At 37.7% G+C, this 19,092-nt stretch overlaps 1 protein-coding gene across 1 annotated transcript in view; it reads right to left on the bottom strand.

The window, feature by feature from the left end:
• The window catches only part of NADK1 (NAD kinase 1), a 53,239-nt gene that overhangs the window by 15,669 nt on the left and 18,478 nt on the right, over positions 1 to 19,092 (bottom strand). The window contains exons 5-8 of the mRNA XM_008783811.6: positions 16,951 to 17,064; positions 16,628 to 16,722; positions 5,216 to 5,322; positions 1,152 to 1,225 (exon numbers count right to left, since the gene is read on the bottom strand). Of these exons, the coding sequence (XP_008782033.4) occupies positions 1,152 to 1,225; positions 5,216 to 5,322; positions 16,628 to 16,722; positions 16,951 to 17,064 (390 nt within the window). The remainder of the gene's footprint in view (positions 1 to 1,151; positions 1,226 to 5,215; positions 5,323 to 16,627; positions 16,723 to 16,950; positions 17,065 to 19,092) is intronic.

Raw genomic sequence — 19,092 nt, 5'->3', positions numbered from 1 at the left:
CAAGGTCCGTGTAAGTTCAGAAGGTTGGTAAAAAATATGTTTAGGCATTTTTGATATGGTTATCTTACATTTGTATTCATACAATGAATTATGAGTAGCACTGAATAATCATGTTGGACATCCTAAAATACTAGTCAATACACTGCAATACAAGCCACAGATATTTGGTGCGGTAACATATTTAGCCCAATAGGTTGGCAGCTGTTCCTCACCAAGTGGTCATGAAAATAACTATTCTGCAAATCTAATACGCATGGGTCTCTCACCCTTTCTGTTTAGGGAGCTAGGCAATCTTATATGTTAGATGATTGTCCAACAGATTGAGATGAGGAAGCCTTCTTTTATTTATTTCTTTATCTTTTGGTTAGGAGTCAACTATGGATGAGAAGCCCCTCATATGGAAATGCACATGTTCTCTTCTCGTGTGATTTGCATTCATAGCCATTGCATGTTACCCTATGAGCAAGGTAGAAGTCCAGTTCAAAAGAAGTGGAGTCACTTGCAAGTGGAGACATCCACCCATAGTGTTGGGCACATGCAAATATGCAATTCACTTAAGCAGAACATGGGATGGCTGTCATTCCCAACTTGATTATGTATTTTCATTTATTTATATTAACTGATAAATACACTCCCACTTTTGGCTAATGCGCTTATTTTGTTCCTTTCTTCTAAGAAAAGAGGGATATATTATTAAAGATTGGGGTATATAAAGCCACCAGGTACATCAATTAATTAAAGATGGGACTCAAAGATTGCTCAGCTCATAAGGTCAGTCGAGTTGAAGACACCCCAAGAGTTTGCATTATCACAATAGATTGCAAAGTTGCACAATAATGAAATGTTTATAAAACCTTCTATGATCACAAATACATAGAAGGCACATCCCAACATGAGAATTAAATACAAACCACGTTTTAATAAATCTTCTCCCAAAAATATACTACCAAATGAAGCAGTTCAACTTACTTAGGCTAAGCACTATAACTATGTAATGGATCGATGAAGAAGCCTATCAATAATCACAATGTTATATCTAAGCAATTACTTCTAGAAGTTGTGGTCATAAGTTTGCACATAAAGAATTTGAGAATTTTTTTTCTAAAAGAACAGATGCCAGATCAGGATATCAAAGAACTGAAAATACATACCCAAAGAACTGTTCCATCGCCACCAAGAGTTACAACAAGATCGACCTTTGTGTGCAGGAACTTTATTTCCTCATCTATAACGTATTGTTGGTTAGTTGAAGATGAAGAAAGTATCAAGCTTTAATTCAAATATTGAAAAACCAATCAACACTTAAAGCTTCAAGCTATCAAGTTTTACAAGATGATAATCATTCATTAAAAATAAACAAAAAAATAACTATCCACTTACTCAAAAATTAGTATAATTTACAAATTGTAAACACAAGATATTGTCATGATCCATAACATGAACTGGGAACTTCATTAAAAAAGGTTATTATATTGCTCAAAGGACTTGAACCGCAGACTTCAGCTTTCTATAACAAAAAATAGCAGGTTAACTGAGATTCAAATTTTATTAAGAATCAAAACGGAAGTTGACGAATTATATCAAAATCAGCAACAAATATTTATTCTGCAAACATGAATTAAAAAAATTGCAGCAGTTACTCTTGCCAGATTTGATACATATAAAAAGGACAGGAGGCATATCTAAACCTGATGATTTACCTTGTCCTTCACCACCTTTATTTGTATAATACTATTGCAATACAGTTATTGTTGGCATCAATTTATACAATGAATTTGAAACCACTGTATGGTCAAGGTAGTAAACAAGTAATATTAGTTCATTCCATCTAACTAGAAGACTAACATAGTAGAACAAGTCCCAAGTATAAAGTCCCGAGTTTTATAAGGCACTTCACAAACAAGAAGTTGATAAAATAATATATTCCATGAGAAAAGGTAGCAAATCTTGTGCCTATATAGAACAGTTCTGAAGAGCCAACCAATGGAAATTTAAAAAATTTATACAAAAGGTACGGAACTGAAAAATTTGTGTGCATATAAGATTTATTTCACCTTAAGCCTTGTCTATATCTAATCACCATATCCATCCATCTATACACTTAATGGATGTATAAATCAGTTTCAAGTATTCAAATGCTTTCACATGGTTGACTCATTATCATCTCTTTTAACAAATTTCTGACACTTCCAGTTTTCTTATACAAGTCATGCTCCCAAGTTTTTAATTGTGATTGCCCTGTAATTACAGTATTCTCTCATGCACAGTCAATTTTATGCTTTGGAGTGCAAATGTTATCCTCTTCTGCTAGTGAACATGCTAAGCTATCCAATGTATCAAATTATCAATAAAGTATGCCTCTCCTCTAAATAAATGCCACTCAACATATCTTTTGCTATTGAAATTTCTCTTCTTGGAGTCTTAGTCAGTCTGTGCCCATCACCTGGAAGTGGTGTTGTATTATGCACTACCTTTACTTAGAACCTTGCATCATTCAGATCCACTCCCCATCTTGGCATCCACTTCTGTTGTGTCATACCCTCATGCTTCAGATTATATTCCAACTCCACAGAACATTTATACCTATCATCCTAAATAAGTGGCTAAATCATTCTCAACTCCGGAAGCCTTCTACTGATGCTCTTTGTGCATGTCCATGAAAGGTTCCGCTAATCCTTAACAATGGTCTTGCTCCCAAATGCACAGCCGGTCGCTACCAAGGAGTTGGGCACCTGGTGTACCACCCCTGCTGGCCAGTACACACCATACTAGACAGGGAACTGTATGGGAAGTTGGCAAGCCTTGGTTTTAGCAAACAAGGACCAAACTGCTCATATCGCACTGGATTAGGGCAGATTGAGCCTTGATTGTAAACTGCTTGATACAAGCAGGACCTTTTAAAGGCCTTTAAAAAAAATCCATGGTGTTTAAAAAGCCTTTAAAAATTCCACCTTTTCAAGGTGGGAGAGGGAGTGAGAGGCAGTTGGGAGCTTCCAGACTAGAACATTTGCACATTTGGAGCTTGAATCACTGGAAATTCAACAAGGAGATGCTAGAACATTGCTTCCAGCTAGGTACTGCCATCCCTAGTTTTTTCCCCTCCTCTTCTTGCAAGAATCAGACCCGAAATCAAGAGCTTAAAACCTTTAAATATATTTATTGGGGTATAAGATTCATGCCCTAGAGCATGAAAGCAGGATAAAAATTAGAAAAGTAAAAATCAATTTTTTTCGTCCTACAAGTTCTAAAAGAAACAAAAAAATAAAAAGAGACCAAAGAAATTGGAACTTTTGGTTAAACACCAAAACTTTCACCAAATATTTTTGTTCAATTGAATTTAAGATAGGTTATGTGAAATTAAGGATAACTGAATAAAACACAAATCAAATAACAACAGAAAAATTTCAAAGCACAGAGAATAGGATGCCTTGAGCATTTAAATTGGTAAACTCACCATATTTTTGTATATAGTCGGCATCAGAACAATAAAAAAGTTAAAAAGGAAAAGAAAGTTGGCGGCCAAAAAAGGCTGGTACCAAGGGTGGAACAGCTGGCGCAAGCCATGCCAGGTGGAACACAATGTCAATATGGTATGCTATATAATATGTACCCAAATAACCAGGCACTGGTGCAAACCTATACCTTGAGATTTGAAGCCTCAGTCACCACCCTAAGACTGAATTTTGTTACATGACTACAATGGCTTTTCGATTTAGCTAGCTAGTTACATAGAGCTGAGAACATTTCTTTATTCTTCCTTTTCATTTTTGGGAATTATTTTCAGGGCATTTTTCATTATGTATTTAGGGAGTCAATTTGGTTTCTTGAAGCTTAAGTTGAAAGCTTTTAGGTCTATCTATCTAGGGAAAATATCTGAGCTTGTGTTTTCTATTTCTTTGCCTCTATTACTATGGAATGATGAACCTAGTTCACTCTGGTTGCTTTTTTTCTTAAAAAAACATCAGCTAGATTGGGATTGTTGTCCTCATAAGCAAAGTATATATATCACCTATGTTAGCAAGGAACTTTTAATGGTCCACAATTTTCTTTAAAATTCAGCTAATGTATGGATCAAATTTCAACATTTTCTTAAAAAAATAAAATATGGTAGCTTCCTTGTATTTATCATCCCCTTGATCATGGACTCTTTCAGAACTTTTATTCCTTCGCTTTTTCCTCCTCTTTTTCAAATAGGATTTTAGTTCGGATAAAGTTGTAACGCAATTCAGGTCAACAGAATTGGTATCCAAGACCATTGATCCAGGGAAGCTAGTTTTGAAGCTATTGATAAAAATTTGCAAAAGCATGCAGCTTTTGATTTTCATACAATTCTACATGATAATAATTCTTCATTATCTATGAACAAGTACCCGAAGGTTAAATTTTGAGATGATCATTGCCATTGATTTTCACAAAACGTCAAGTAGTTAAAATGCCGCAGCATCATCTCTTAGAGGCCATGATAATAATTCTTCATTATCTATGAACAAGTACCCGAAGGTTAAATTTTGCACTTCATATAGTAAGCATGTAACTATTTTCTATAGCTAACTACTTATATGTCTTCTTCCCTTTATCTACAATTCTACATACCTTCGTCTTCGTGTTTACATGTGGAGGTGTCTGACTGTACATGTACTTTACATATGAACATGTGCTCTTAATTTCCTACCTATTTTGGAACAATAAAGGCATATGGAGCAAGTAAAAAGCCTTCTACTTTTGTCAAAGCTATCTTTCTTGGGGAGCTTTTATACGTTCTTTATCACTACCAAGGTTTTGAGTACTGGACAATACCAGTATGTACCAGGAAAAATACCATACCACTAAGGTATCAATAACCGGTACACCCCCTTACTTCGATACCAAAAACTGTACAATACCAACACAATACCAGTTGGCTACAAGTACAGGTACCAAAACTAGTACATAAAAACCTTGAGCACTACATTCCATTAACAGTCATCCAATGTGTCTTTGCGAAGAAATTCATATCTAGAACAAAAGAATAAAACAAATTATTTAAAAGAAAGACTTGGTTAAGGGCTTTGTGCAGACAAAAAATGCATTCTGAGAACAAAGGTCTAGAATTTACGTATAGGCCTCTACATATAGAAAATTCGTCAAAATACTTCAGAATATTTAACAGTGGCATGAATTGTGAAAGGCTGCATGAATTCATGCATGATTAACAGATTAAGTTTATGTAACTTACCATCTTCCCATGTCTGCACAAATCTAAAGTAAGGAGACTCTGTTAGAAGTTCAGTCATTACACGAGGCTCCACAAAAACATTTATATTTTTATGTTCTTTTAGCCATCTGCATAAATCAAATGAAGCAGGATAAAGCTCTTTATAAGATAAAACTAAATACTTAAGTTTTAGAGAAGTAATTTCTAAGAAATAACTGGTACTATTTGGTAGCCCATAATGAAAAGTTAAAACTTTGATCTAGTAAAATATAGCCTGAATCAGGACCAATATACTACAAGCATGTCTATCATCTCCATCTGAAACCTAAAATTTAAGTTCTCTTTTGGTTAAGGACTGAAAAATGTGCGGCATGTGCCATGCTCATGCCAATCATGGGCAAGCACAGTACTACCCCTTCATGCTGTGCCATGCCAGTCATGTGTCGATGATTCATGGTTAAAAGAATGGGTTAATGCCAGGCATGCACAACACAAGGGTATATGCCCCTATGCTCAGCACATACATCAACAGCGCAGTATGACACGACAGACACGGAATACTTTAGAGTTTAAACCATATTTATGGCAGAAAATAATGTATTTTCTAACATTATGTGAGTCAAAAATTTATCCAATAAGATCTAGAAAGTGTTTTAAATTTTGTCCAATAACATAAGATCTAGAAAGTGTTCTAAAACTAGACCAAGCTATAAACTTGCTTATATATCTTTAGTCAGAGCATGAATTATAATGTTAAAATTTTTTATCAAACCTCTGACATATCAGCCAAGAACTAACAAGATAAAATGGATGAAAAGATTAAAGGCTGCATCTTCTGTAGAAGAATAAAGGTTGCATCTTCTGTAGAAGATTAAAGGTTGCATCTTCTTATACATGACTTGAAAACACTAATGCAGTGTTTGATTGCAGAACAATTAGTCCATGTAGGGTGGAGTAGTTTATTCTAGCATAAGTGAAAAAAGTAGCTCTACTTACTTTTCAAAATACCCATTTTATCCTTGGGATGAATAGGCTGCTTTTCTAACATTTGGCAGGTTAAAGTGGAGTAAGTGAAGTAAAGGGACAGTTATCCTATTTTACCCACCTCCAACCTACAACCAAATGCAGCCTAACTAAAATAACCATGATTTTGACCGAACTGAATTTCCTCCTATGCATGTTTTCACCAAAAATGCAATCCTGAAAAAGTATTATCATCTTTCATGATCCTTTTCATCAGTTATAAGTAAGATATTGGTCTACACTGTAACAGGCACTTATAGTGACCTACACAAAATTAAGAGCATTTTATTCACTCAATTCTCATATACTTATTCAATTGAAATAGAGGGATACACAACCTGAAAATCCTTTAGTGTGCTCCACTTCCCCACCCTCAACCCCGAAAAAAAAAAACTACACCTTTACTCGTAAGTTATTCAAATTTCTCTCCATCTTGTCTTGTCTCATTATTTGTCCCTTTAGGGGACTGCAATCAGCTGCAGAACAAGAACTAAATGTTGGAGTGATCAAACTATTTTACTAATGGAGTTCATCTCTCTAACCATTATAAGAAACTTCGAGTCCTTACAAGTATATGACTGCACTAAATGCATACGATAAATATATGGTATGACATAGGAATCGGATAGTGTGCATTTTCATAAATGCACACTTCGTTTATTGTCCATACATATCTTTGACTTCTGTACATATTTTATATTTTAGCCTTCGTGATTAGGCTTTACATGTCCATAATATATTCTGGTAGATAATTATTTAAAACCACAAGAGATTTAATGAATGACAATTTCAATTTGCTGTGATAAAATTGCTAACAAGAATTTATGATGAATTTGATAATACTTCAAGAAAGTTTTGTTAATTCTAGGTATAAATATAACAATTACAAAAAATAAGTAAAAGTTATACATACATTCATACATACGTATGCGTATGCACATACACATATGCATATTTATGTGTACATGCCATATTTGTAGTTGTATGTATGAGTTGGACTGGACATATATATGTGTATGAACATTTAGAATATGTAGATATGTTGTTTAGTAGGTATTTATGTATGTATGTGAGCGTGTGTCTATATACACACACACATATACATATTATAAATATTATATATGCAGATTATGTAGACATGTTCTTTACAGTGTTTACACTTTCCACAACATCTAAACTGATGACTGTGACTTAAAGCTAATACACTAAGGGAGGTGCAAGCCAAAACACCAAGGGTGAAAATCATATATGTTTATACATATATAAATATTATGTATGTAGATTATGTAAATATTTTGTATAACTAGTGTTCACATCCAGATTGATGATTGTGATATAAAAGCGAATAAATCAAGGGAGGTGCAGACCGAAAAAATATGGCATAGACTGAGGAGAGCGAGAGATATCAACCTAAAATGAAGCCTTAATGGAGCATAGTCCAAGGATGGTGGTTGGTCAGCAGCCACCAGTACACATACATGGCGGAGTAGGGCAATTATTCCTATCTTATCACTCCCTAGAATATGGAGGAGTGGGGCAGTTAGACCTTTCTTACTTCTACCAATGCCACTACCAGAACATTAGAGGAGCGGTACAACTAGTCAGAATATAGGAGTAGCGGTTGGAGGATAACTATCACGCATGATAATAGTAGTTCATGTGGCGCAAGCAGCAAGGACAAGTGTCAAAAATTTATTAGTGACACTTATCCTAGTTGTTAATGGGAGCCACTTAATTGTAATCCCAATAGAGGGATCCTTTTGCCAATCAATGGAACATGTTTATCTTTATTTTAAGTTATCCTTGCTTTTATCTTTAAATTACTTGCTTTTAGTTTCTCATTAGGACTATAATTTACCAATAGGAGTAGAAGTAGAGTACTTTGATCATAGTCTCAGCTACACATTATCTTTCCTTCTCCAAAATAGGCAATATGATGGTAGTGATAAGTCCTTTAAGGGCACCTAGACCCATGCTACTCATCATGACCAGATATATTTATAACCACACATAGTCTTATCACTGATAAGGAGGTATGCAGGAAGAGAGATCTTGAGATCAAGTGTGACACAGTTTGCTACTAACTATGTTGCACATAATAGCCTTCTTGAGAAGAAAACAGGCCTACATCATAAGTTTGTCAGTACTCAGTACCAAGTGGCAGAAGAGCAGATTTAAGAGGACCAGCACTAAGGAGGGCATTGTGGAGGACTTGGTGACGAGGCAGATTCTGGCAGTGGGTCGAGAAGATAGTAAAGGCTATCAAGCCATTATACGAAGTGCTTCGGACCGTGGACAGCGAGAGGTATCCCTAGATGGGCATTTTATATCATATGATGGAGAGGGCAAAGAATCAAATAAGGGAGGCAGCTCCGAACATGCCTAAGACTACATCAATATCATTGAGCGATGGCAGGACCACCAGATGGATAGGAATTTGCATCTAGCAGGTAAGCAAGAATATTGAAAATTAGATTGCTCATGTACTTGTAAAATTTTATTAAAACAATTATGAACTCTATCTGCAGGTTAGTACCTGAACCCGAGGTTCTAGTACACCGTATCTGGGATCAATATGGATAACGAACTTCTAGCCGCTCTACGTAATATAATCTACAAGATGGAGCTTGATCTAGAAGTCGCAGCCCTATATCTAAAAGAGGTAAATTAACTTAAGCAGCGTGCGTAAGTTAACTTATGTCTTCAATGATTAACATATTATAACACGATTCCTTTTCACAAAAAAAATATATAGGAAGGGCACTGATAGCTTTAGAATCTTGGTAGCGGTCGTAAGTAAAAAAAATATGAATCCAGATATATTACATATCAATAATAATTATTACCTCATATTAGATAGTTACTAATATGATACTATCTTATATGTAATTTTCTTCAATATTTTCACAGTTAAATGATAAATTTCTTTTGGCTTGTCGATGTAAAATCTTAAGCGGTGTATGAGCTAGTAGAGCCCGCAAGGATACGATTGCATATAAGAGATAGATTTTTTAAGGTCGTTCAGGAGGACATAACGCAACTGCAGATGATCTCGCACGTGGATTAGGATTCATAGATATGTCAAATTTCGAGTCGTATACTAGTTCTTATTACCTGCAGCCACAGGCAGCCTATAACCCATACGAATACGGAAATAGATATGGTGTCTAACGTATCGTCTTCCGGCGGCTACTACACTACATAGCCAGAAGATCTTACAAGTTGGATTTTGCTACCGACATATTCAAATGGGCTCCTCCACAGCCATATTATCAGTCAGAGGATCCCTCTCAGAGCTAGACAGTGAGAGATAGGATGAGCGTATAGGAATACAATGTCGCTTAGTTAGAGGGATGGACTGATATACCTTCTGATTATGCTAATATCTTAAGACATCGCCACTCGAGAAGAAATATCGATATGTATGTTGTACTTTAAATATATGTAATTGATTGCATCATTTCATATTTTGTATCTTACTAATTGATTTTAGAATATTTCACGTTGCTTTTTCTAGCATATAAAATATTCTAGAAATAAAAATTGCACTTAAAATTATTTTATATTTTGCATCACTCTAAAACATCAATAGGCATCATTTAGAATATATCGGGATGACAGAAACATCAAAAAACATCAAGAAAAATCAAAGTATACTTATAATCATTGAAGAAATTGAAAAAAAAATGATTACCATTAATATATTTAAAAAAATGGTGTCGGTTCGGAACCAGCACGCTACCAGTACCGTGTCGGTACGATACCAAACTAGTACCATACCGAGTCGGTTACTGATCGGTACGGATTTCAGTACCGGTTCGGCGGACCTTGCATGGCATCTTTGATTCTGGTGCTAGAATAGGTCAAAAGACTTGTTTCAATTATCGAGAGCCAATATTATAAGCCACAATATGTTCCGACATATGCTATGGCGGAATTAGTCGATCTTGTCTTTATGGCGGATGAATTGGCCCATCAATCTTTGCATAAAAATGTCGGGGTCTTCGAGGAACCTAACTTTGGGATTTCGGCCTATCAGAAGGAGGTTAAAGGCTATTTTATGGAATCCTCAAGATTTATGGATCAAGGCAAAGTGGAAATCTTACTAGCAAGTAGGAGATTATACCGAACCGAACCAGGAGTTGATACTTCGATCAAAATTGGATTGATGTTCGAGCTTGAAACTCACCATTTTAATTTGCGAAAGGTTGTTGTTAACAAGGTCGATGAGACCACCAACCAAGGTTCGCCGTACCGGTACCGAACCCCGTACCGGTGCCGCACTAGCATAAGCGTATCGAATGTCGGTACGGTACGGTACGCGGTACGTCAGGCGTACCGACACTGGCGTACCGATACCGGTATCCATCGGTACGGGTACGGTACGCCCGGTACCGACTTGTACCGATCGGTACAGCATACCATGCCACCAACACAATTGTTTGATGGTGGACTTGGTCACTTAACGAATGGGGGACATGTTACGAGTTACAATACTAGTCATCCCCATTATGAAGGTTAAGGGGCAACCCTCTCGATTGATGCCAAAAGATTTTCTCTAGTTAGTACATGTCCTAAGTCCAAATGCCTGAGGCAAACTTGGCGACGGGTCTTACCTTCAACAGATCCTCCCTAGTTTCTACCTATTGCTCAAGTTTGGGTCTTACCTCTACCAAATACTCCATGGTTTCTACTTGCTACTCAAGTTTAAGTTTTGCCACCACTAGATCCTCGATAATCTTCAAATTGACTAAGTTGAATGTTATCCAAGTCCAAAATTTGATTGATGGATGTGGTATCAGATACATCCCATCACCCTCCTAACCATCGGCTCATGGGATACAGAGGGTATTGTTTACGCCACATCCAAACTGACAACTATGATCTAAAGGTCGATACACTACGAGAGTTATAGGCCAAAACACCGAGGATGCATGCCGAAAGAATGCGGTGTAGATTGATAGAGGTGAGAGCTATCAACCCAGAAAGAAATCTTCGTGGAGTGAAGTCAAGGATCGTGGAGAATTATCAGTTACAACTAATGTCGGCGAAACCGACCCGAACCGACCGGTTCGGCCGGTTCCGCCCGTTTCGAACCATACTGGTGGCTCATCGGTATGGTTCGAGGTCAAAAAACAGGACGTGTTCCCGAAGTTGGAGAAGGAGAAGAAAAGAGAGAGCGAGTGGGGCAGGAAGGGAGAGGACGCCGGAGGAGGGCCGGCGGAGCCTGAAATAGGGGGTCGGCCACTTAAGCGGCCTTCTTCTCCGGCATTAGCCCCCTCGCGGCCTTCGCCGAGCTCCGCCGGTGGAGTCCTTCCCTGCTCTCTCTCTTTTCCTCTCTCATTTTGCCTCTCCCCCGTCTATTCGCTGTGCTGGTATGGGCCATTGGGCCCGTACCGAGTCGTCTCGAAGAACCGGTATGGGGTCCGGTATCAGTTCCTCTGACCTTGGTTACAACTATCCATGCGTGGAAAGAGTGGGGGCATTATACCTATCTAACCACTATCCAAAACATAGAGAAGTGGGGTAGTCACACACTCACACCCAATGTATGCTGAACCGACCGTTTCAGCCCGTACCGGACCGGTGCCGACAGCATATGAAATCGGTTCCAACCCCGGTCTGGTGCCGACATCATATGAAATCGGTTCCGACCTCATCTAGGTCAGAACCGATCAGTTCCATACTCGCACTGGTGCGAACCGACTCGGTTTGCATCGGTACGTCGGTGGAATCGACTTTGCCGTGCGCTGTCTTCCTTTCGGCCATAGCGCCAAGTGTTGTGGCCGAAAGTGGCATAGGGCCACACATTTTTCCAACAACACGTGGCTGTCCATTCAAATTAAAATTTTTCGCCAAGTGCAGCATACTACCTGAATCCCCAATTTCAGTACAAGAGTTGAATTGGTATAGATAATGAACTTCTAGATGCTCTGCATAATGTTATTTATAAGATGGAGCCTGATCCAAAAGTTGCTGTATCATGTATAGAAAAGGTAACTTTGATTTAATAGCATGTGTAAGTATATCGGATCTTCTATTATTAACATAGTACAATATGCTTCTTTTTCACCGACCAAACTATTTAGAAAGGACAACTACAGCTTTGGAAAGCGACCAGCTGTCATGAGCAAGACAACTATGAATTCAGGTACAATACAAATCAGCAAGATATTTTTGCAGCTGAATTATCTTCAACTATGAGGCCATCATATATGTAATTATCTTCAATATTTTTGCAGCTGAATAACGGATTCATTTGGCGGATCTACGAAAAATCTTAAACGGATAGCTATCCGAATCCTCTCCCAAACAGTCTCCTCGAGTGGATGTGAGTGCAACTGATCCACCTTCGCCCTTATCCACAACAAACAGAGAAACTGTTTGACACAAAAGCACCTCAACGACCTCGTTTATGTGCACTACAATCTGCGGTTGAAGCTAAAATGCATTCAGAAGGAAGTGGAGCTCAAGTATGCAGATCTCATCTATAGAACTTTTACAGATGATGATGATCCTATGCTCGGCTAGCTTGTGGGCCAGCAGTAGAAGCCCAAGCTTGACGAGCCAGGATCGTCTCCATGACCAGCCGGCTTCATAGCCAGCAAGGCTAGGGTCGATCCACAGCAATGGGCTGAGCGCACCATTCTACGCACTCCCACAGCTAATTAGCCACAGCCAGAGAGGAGCAAGTCACCACATGACTGGTACAACACACTCTCTCAGAGAGGAGCAAGTCACCACATGACTGGTACAGCACACTCTCTCAGAGAGGATTGAGAGATGCTCAGACGAGGATGCTCTGGTACCCAGTCGACTCGATCAGGAGGGCGTCGATCCCAGCAAATGAGAAAAGAAAAAGAAAGAGCCTCAATGGAGAGTGTTGAGGAGAAGACCTAGACCAGCAGCAATGAAGATTCTACTGGTCATGGATCTGCTAGCTATGGAGGGAGTGGAGGACAATATGGTACTACTTATGAGACAGCTGGAGGCAGATCTTCAATACACCGGTGAATCCCAATTTACGCATGCTATACAAGATAGAAACCACGGTAGGCCATCTGACAGACCCCGGTCGGATACCATTGTATATCGAAGACGGGCCCTTCGAGGTCGTTCAGGACAGGATGCAATTGTAGATGACCTTGCATGTGGAGTAGGATCCATAGATGTATCAAGTTCCAAATCTTTCTCTTATCCGCAACCTCAGGCAGCCTATGGATATGGTGCATCGGAGTCATCTTTTGGTAGCTACTACCCTGCGCAGCCTAGAGAATCTTACGGGTCGGATTTTGCTACCGGTATATTCCGATCGGCTCCTCTACAGCCATATTATCAACAACAGAACACCTATCAGAGCCAGAGCTTCAGCAAGAGATCCGAGAGTTCTTATAATCCAATACGCATTCCTCGAAAATTGAGCATACAAGACTACAACGCCGCTTGGTTAGAGGGATAGGTTGATCTGCCTCTTTATTATGCTGATGATCTGAATATCGACGAGAAGCATCGCCACTCAACCCGATTTTAGATATCTAAGAGTGCTTTAAATATATGTAATTGATTGTATCTTAATTTGAAGATATTTTATATTCTTCATCTCATTATTCAAATCATTTGGAAGTAATAAGATACATCATCTAGTTTAAACCTTAAACCTAAATATAGAAACATCAAAAAAAGATTCAAAAGTGAGAACTTCAAAAAAAAATGACGCCTCGAACCAGCCAAACTGATACAGTACCGGTTCGATTCGGAACGGCACCGGTACCGGTGCCCACCAGTACATCGGTACGGTCGGTATAGCGAACCTTGCCTTGTCACACCTACCCATACCACTACCCAAAATATAGAAGTGGTACAACTACTCAGGATACAAAAGCGGTGAAAAGAAGATAACTACCATGCATGACAATAGTGGTCCATGTAGTGCAAATCAACAAGGACAAGTGTCAAAGTTTAAGCAGTGACACCTATCCAAGTAGTTAATGGAAGCCACTTATAAATATCAAATTCTAATCCTAAGAAAAGAATCCTTTTGCCAAACAATAAAATCAGTTTACTTTTATCTTTAAGTTATCCTTGCTTTTATTATTAAAATACTTGATTTTAGTTTTCCAATAGGACTCTAATTTAGCAGTAGCAGCAGTAGTACTTCGATCATAGCTCCGGCAACACCTTATCTTTCCTTCTTTTGAACAGATGGTGTGATGATAGCGAAAGTTCTTGAAGATCAAGGCATATGGGCCCACGCTACTCATCATCATTCTTTCATTATCCTCTTTCCAGCTAATCTAACATAGATGGCACACCCACACATCTATCCAACTTAGCCATGAGATTAGTCAGCAGTCACCCTTCTTGCTACCACCCAAACGAGAGAAAAAGGGTGCCAACAAGCTTTCTGGCACATTCGTCTCCCTCCCAATGGTCGAAAAGAGAAGAGGCAAGCACATAGAGATTTCTTAATGTATATATATAGGTATGTATGTCTATGTGTATATGAATATGTAAACATATACACACATATACAAATATACATACTCCTTTATATGTATATGCATTTTGTGTATGTAAACAAAAATATAGATTGCTCAATTCCTCAGATTTCAAGAATTCAAATATTAGTGCCTTATTAAAAATAATAATACATATTTTACCTACAGCTATCAATTATTTTATTGTTTTGTCCTCTAGACATGTTACATTTAGTAGTATAAGTATCAACATTAGATTAATTACGTATAGTAAAAATAGTTCTAAAATTTGAGAACCCACATAAGAGCTATGTAGTTGGGATTTAAGTTCTACAATTGCTATTCTAACTAAATGAACTTAAATCCTTTTAATGGTTGCAATACCAATCAGTACCCATACTGGAAATGTGCTGGTACAGTGTTTGGTCATCGTACCAACAATCAATACCACCACCACCCCCCCATACTGAGTATCGATTCACTATCGGTACATGCAGTACAATTTGATTAGCGAACTATGATCCTTTTCAAGTGTCATATCAAGATAAACTGGATGGTTGGCTCAGTAGGATTAGATCCCATCATAATCAAACATGGTTAAACATGACAACAAATATCCACATTGGGTTTCGAATTATGCATGATTCGGATATATTTATGCTTTATTCACTATTGAGTTACAATTTTCTCTAATGTATGGAGGCAATCGAGAGAAGGGAGCCTGAAGTAAATGGTATTTATGATAAGAGCAAGGCCATGTCCACATGTGCAGCCCTATATGAACCAACGTGGCTAGGCTAGGCATGCATCAGCTAATCACACCATGCTTAAAGGCATGCATGCATGGCAGTGTACATGACAAGAAGTTTTCCTTTGGGAGGGGTATTCAAGTTAATATGCTCAGTTAGATGCAAAAGCAAGGTGATTCAGTTACTTTACATCGACTTACCAAATTCATTTTTCTTCCCATATTACATGCCATGAAAGAGTGTCACTTTTCTACCTTCAAAATGGTCCTATTCACTTTCTACCTTCCATGCAATAAAGGGTTTTTTTCATGCAAGACAAACAATGTCCATACTCCATATCCTTTTTGACCACTAAAATTTGTTACATCTAACAATAGATCTTTCCAACCTCCTTTACTGCCCAGTTTTTGTTCTTTAGGACTCCTCAAAAGGAAACTAAATCAGCCCAGTACATACACATAATAAAGGACTTGCAAGCCACGATAACTCCCCATAATTCAAATCCAGTTAGGGTTTCTGAAGGAGATATAACAATTAAACATTCAGCAGCTAAAACCTCCAAATTGGCACCCAAAATTCCTGTTAAAACCCCTAAAGAAATCTGATGACTTAAATGAAAAATATCCTAATAGAACTAAGAGCACAAAATAAAGCAAGCACCGAAGGGCAGTTAGTCCTTTTCAAATATGGGCTTCTTTAGACCAGTTAGGGCTAGCCATAAGTCCCTCTTTGAAGCCCCTTGCTGCATTAGCATTGTGGCTTTAAAACTTTTAGTGCAAAAGCAAATTAAACTACAAGTACTAGTGTATATGAGATAGAAATAATTAAATCAAGTGTGCAAATGAAAAACTAGTTTTGTTTATGACTCAACATAAGTTATCACCAGATCAATAATTTCCATTTGGAAGGATCACCAAGTTGCTTACACACATGAATGCACGTTATTTTCTCAAATAGATAATTTAATAGACTTAATAGATAACTAATGTTGTACAGCACTAAAGAGGAACAAAAGAAAAAAGACACTTTAAACTCATTCTGCGACTATAAGAATATTAATTTGAGAATTCCTAAATCTTTAAAAGACTCACCAATAACAAACAAACATCATAAGGAAAATTGGAAAAAAAATCCAACACTGCAGAAAGCCAGAAATAATAATACAACTATCTCAGCAAGCACACCTGACCATTTCGGCACATAGCAAACGAACAGAGGTAGAATTTGGTTTGGTCAAAATAAGCACGGTTTGTGGCTGGGATTCCCATTTCAGTAAAATCTGGATAAACATAGCTTCCGGTTAGTCACAAAATAAGACATAAAAATATCAGCAGCCAAATGTAACAATTACAAACACAGTACACTTCAAACTGCATGACATATCAGATTAACTAATAAGTAATAACACAAACTACAAACAGGAAGCAGAAATTTCGAAGAACAGTAATTTTATCTAGCTCAGTATGTTATAGTCCAAGTGAAAAGCCATGGTGCAAAGTAAATATACCTGAGTGCTGCTGCGCTCTGCAGTCGTTATGTTTCCCTTTTCAAAGGAGACAATGTCATGCTTGTGCTGACCACTTTTGTCTCCATTGCATCCCCATGAAAGCCTAAATGATGCCTGGTTTGTGTAAAACAGTCACACCTTATGATCACTTATATTAATTTTAGGAAGGTTATGAGCACTTTCAAACATAACTTAAATTGACCAGGAAGTAGACTACATCTAAATTTTTGTGAGTGGTAAAGTAAGCATTTATCAAAAATAAATAACAAGAATGAAATCTGGATCCCATAAAAAAAATCAATATGTCATAACTTCATACTTGACTCAAAGAAAACTCATGGAATTAAGCTTAGAAGCTAACAATAGCCTAATTTAAGGAAGTAACAAATATAAACATTCCACAAGCATCAATCTGCATTTCCTAAAGTTGGGTTTGACTTTACATATTTTACTTCCAATCTAAATCAAGCCCTTTGAAATGGAAAGCATGGTATGCCGTACCGGCCAGTACGTACCGGTCTGGCCTAAGACCGGTACTGGATCAGCGTGGAATCCAGTACCGATAGTTTATTGTTGAAGGACCGGTACGGGACCGGTTCGGGGCCGGTACGGGACTGGTCCGGGTCGCTACCGATATACCGACCGGTACCGGTACCGCGGACCTTAATGGAAAGTATCGAATATATTAGAAATTAGTTACCTTATCACAAAGTCCGCAATCTCGATACTGAGTATCTCGATACATTACCAGTTTGGTACGGTACAAGTCGGTATAATACAATATGCACCCCATTACCAAAATAGCTATCGAACTATTTTTCTCACTTTTTATTTTGATACGGGTCCGTATGCCTCAGTACAACAAGGTACAAGACAGTATGGGAGCTATATCGACCCGAATATGAGTTTCGTACTGGTTCCAACCCGGTACTGTATGGTACCACCTATACCGCACGGTTTAGGGTGGTACGGCAATCCGTGCTTTATCATGTATTCAGTGTGTTACATTAGATATAATATTGCACTGATAGTGACAAGCTACAAAATACTTCAGTAAGCCAATGTTTCTCCAACGAAAACCTTGCCTTTCTAGTCCATAATAATAATTAAGCCATGTCCTGGCAATTTGTGGTTGGCTTTACCAATGATAATTCATAAAACATTCCTATCTACCTCTAATGTTGTTTGAAAATTCCATCCATGTTCCCTTTTCTTCCTGAATCCTTCAATAAATACCAAAGTATCTCTATTTGCTAAAGCCCCTTATGATCTACACTTTACATGCCCATACCATCTCAGTCTATGCTTTACCCTTCATAGGTGCACCTCCTACAACTCTAATATACTCTTTCCTCACTCTATCCTTTCTAGTTTTGCCCCACATCCATCTTTGCATTTTAATTTTTTTTTGGCTATGTTCAATATTTTCTTAGACACTTTCCTAGCCATGACATAGCAACCTATCATTTTATAAATTCTTGCCTCAAATCCTCAAGGCATGTGTTGATGACATACTACCCACAAAAAAACCTGTACATTCATTGAACCAAATCTAATGCTAAGTGTGCTTCACAAGAATGAGAAAGAAAACGAAGAATTGGAATTAAATGAAATAGGAATGGAAAATAGGGAATTGGACGATTAGATAACAAAACATTATAATGTTATAATGGTCATTGTTTTACATTTTCACTGATTCATCCTAATAAAATAATATCTTTAAATTCAATAGTAACCAAATTATTCATTTTTACTGTATAGCACAATTTCCATTAGCAGCTTCATACCAGGCATATAATTCCCATTTTATACCATAAATGCTGCTATTTAGTTCATTTCAGAAAAAAGCCTTTGCAAAAGAGGTGCTGCACGCAAGAGCTCAAGCATACCAAAAAGTGGAATTCTTTTAAGGAACTTCGACAAAGTGGCCCAAAAAACAGAGACAATAAGCAAAATTATTACTACAAATGGAAGAAAACCTACTATAGCGGGTCATGTTTCTTAATGCTGAAACAGTTGCAAGCATAAGACTTAGTAAATTTGAAATCCCTTTCACGATGAAACAGGAGTAAGCATACCGAACTTTTGTTGCAGCCATCCAGATAAAGAGATAGTCTGGTAAAGGCCTATAAGGAGGAAGCA

The sequence above is a fragment of the Phoenix dactylifera genome, chromosome 17 (genome assembly GCF_051530095.1).
Source record: "Phoenix dactylifera cultivar Ajwa chromosome 17, Ajwa_hap1_PhDact_Kaust_v1.1, whole genome shotgun sequence".
Lineage (NCBI taxonomy): Eukaryota > Viridiplantae > Streptophyta > Magnoliopsida > Arecales > Arecaceae > Phoenix > Phoenix dactylifera.
Note: the sequence above shows the minus strand (reverse complement) of the source record. Positions and strands in the feature narration are given on the sequence as shown.